Here is a 1,999-nt window from a genome sequence, read left to right as displayed (position 1 = left end):
TATGTATCACAGTCATGCAATCCCTATGTCACATGACTAAGCATAGTAGACTTATTGGGGTTAGAGCTAAGAAAGACATCAAAGAGGTGCACAGTACAATGGGCCCATAAAGCGGTCCAGGCATTGCAATGGGGCTTGTACATCTTTTGCTACACCGGGGAACAAATGGGTAACTGTTGGCTTTATTCTATTATTTCCCACACTCATCAGAATGTTACATTTTCATGTCAATGATCTTTTAAGAGACCAATCACCACGAAGCTCAGCATATTATTCAACCAACTCAAATCACTTTAACTCCTTGGCAGGGCAGAGCAGGGTAAGTGCCGGCATATGCATTTCTTTATTATAGATACAAATAAATATAATGTCTCTGCTTCATTTCCCTTAGTTCCTTCTCCATACATTTCCCTTAGTTCCTTCTCCATACATTTCCCTTAGTTCCTTCTCCATACATTTCCCTTAATTCCTTCTCCATACATATCCCTTAGTTGCTTCTTCATACATTTCCCTTAGTTCCTTATCCATACATATCCCTTAGTTCCTTCTCCATACATTTCCCTTAATTCCTTCTCCATACATATCCCTTAGTTCCTTCTCCATACATTTCCCTTAGTTCCTTCTCCATACATTTCCCTATGTATTGTAGTAACTCACAGCTTGTATCTGGAACAGTGGGATCAGTGACTGATTGGGATACATGACAAACACCTCCAAGTCAGCAGAAGCTTGCACAGTTAGTGAGTCGGGCTGGCAGCTTACTGTGGGAGCCGAGTGGGCCGAGACCTCGAGCAGCAGTGCTGGTGAATCTGGGTACCGACCGGGCAGCTGAAATGAGAACAATACCATTATAACCACAAACATTTACATATGAGACTGCTTGAGACAAATGATGTGATTCTACATTACCATTTAATCTTCATATCAAGTTATTGAGCTCCAAATGCACTCACCAAAAATAGAAATCACCGAGAATCAAAATGAGCAGTAGCTGCTCTGACCAATCAGCTCATGTGGAATGACTCCCAAATTTGGAATACTGAAAGGAAGCTGTTGAGGCTTCAACTTTGGGGCAGTTAATCAGCTCCATGTACTGAGGGTTAGGGGCTCTTTGATGGCAGAGATTCCATCATGATCATCATAACTCAACAGCCAGTAGTGCGAGAGGTCTTCAGTAGAATACTTATTTCCTATGCTCCTTGGCTCCATCTAGTGGCCATGATGTATTATTACAGCACACTACATTCTAACTGGGAAAAATCTATACAACGGTACAGAAAAACCTACAATTTCACCCTACAGCTATGTCTCAATAGTGCGACCTCCAGTGTCTTCTTACCTCTGGTGCAAAGAGTCCTAAACTTCTTACATTTAGCCGTATTGGGGATTGCTTCGGGATCTAGAAAAAGCACAAGACATATTTTATTTTTTTAATAAGATTATGCAGTTTGATGCCATTACCCATAAAATCTGACTGTTTGCAATTCAAGGCAGGGGTATGGATCTGGCACTGGGCTTCCATGGACCACTCAGCTATGCACTGAAGCCAAAACTCCATCATAAGCAACCAGCATTTGTTCCAATTCTTCTTGGCTATGGACAGCCCAAACTACATATGGTGTGGCCATTTGCAGCTATGGGCATACAGAACTGCAATGCAATTACCCATAAAATCTGACTGTTGGCAATTCAAGGCAGGGATATGGATCTGGCACTGGGCTTCCATGGACCACTCAGCCATGCAATGAAGCCAAAACTCCATCAGAAGCAACCACCAGTTGTTCCAATTCTTCTTGGCTATAGACAGTCCAAACTACATATGGTGTGGCCATCTGCAGCTATGGGCATACAGAACTGCAATGACCACACTGTACAGGGGGCTACAGCATCTAAGCAATATGGCCAGTGTACTATAGGATCTTCCTATCCGGTCATTCAATATACAAGTAGACAAGTAGACATAGGGACGGGGGCGTTGCAGTTGTAGATGCAGCTGGGC

The 1,999-nt window shown here is 42.8% G+C and overlaps 1 protein-coding gene across 1 annotated transcript in view; it reads right to left on the bottom strand.

Moving 5' to 3' along the window:
• Positions 1-1,999, bottom strand: part of LOC108786955 (bactericidal permeability-increasing protein-like) — a 25,967-nt gene that overhangs the window by 10,857 nt on the left and 13,111 nt on the right. The window contains exons 11-12 of the mRNA XM_018556376.1: positions 1,340-1,399; positions 658-828 (exon numbers count right to left, since the gene is read on the bottom strand). Coding sequence (XP_018411878.1) covers positions 658-828; positions 1,340-1,399 — 231 coding nt within the window. The remainder of the gene's footprint in view (positions 1-657; positions 829-1,339; positions 1,400-1,999) is intronic.

Source organism: Nanorana parkeri, unplaced genomic scaffold, assembly GCF_000935625.1.
Source record: "Nanorana parkeri isolate BGI_ZX_2015 unplaced genomic scaffold, ASM93562v1 scaffold237, whole genome shotgun sequence".
Classification (NCBI taxonomy): domain Eukaryota; kingdom Metazoa; phylum Chordata; class Amphibia; order Anura; family Dicroglossidae; genus Nanorana; species Nanorana parkeri.
The sequence above is the reverse complement of the archived record's forward strand: the minus strand, read 5'-3'. Positions and strand labels throughout refer to the sequence as shown.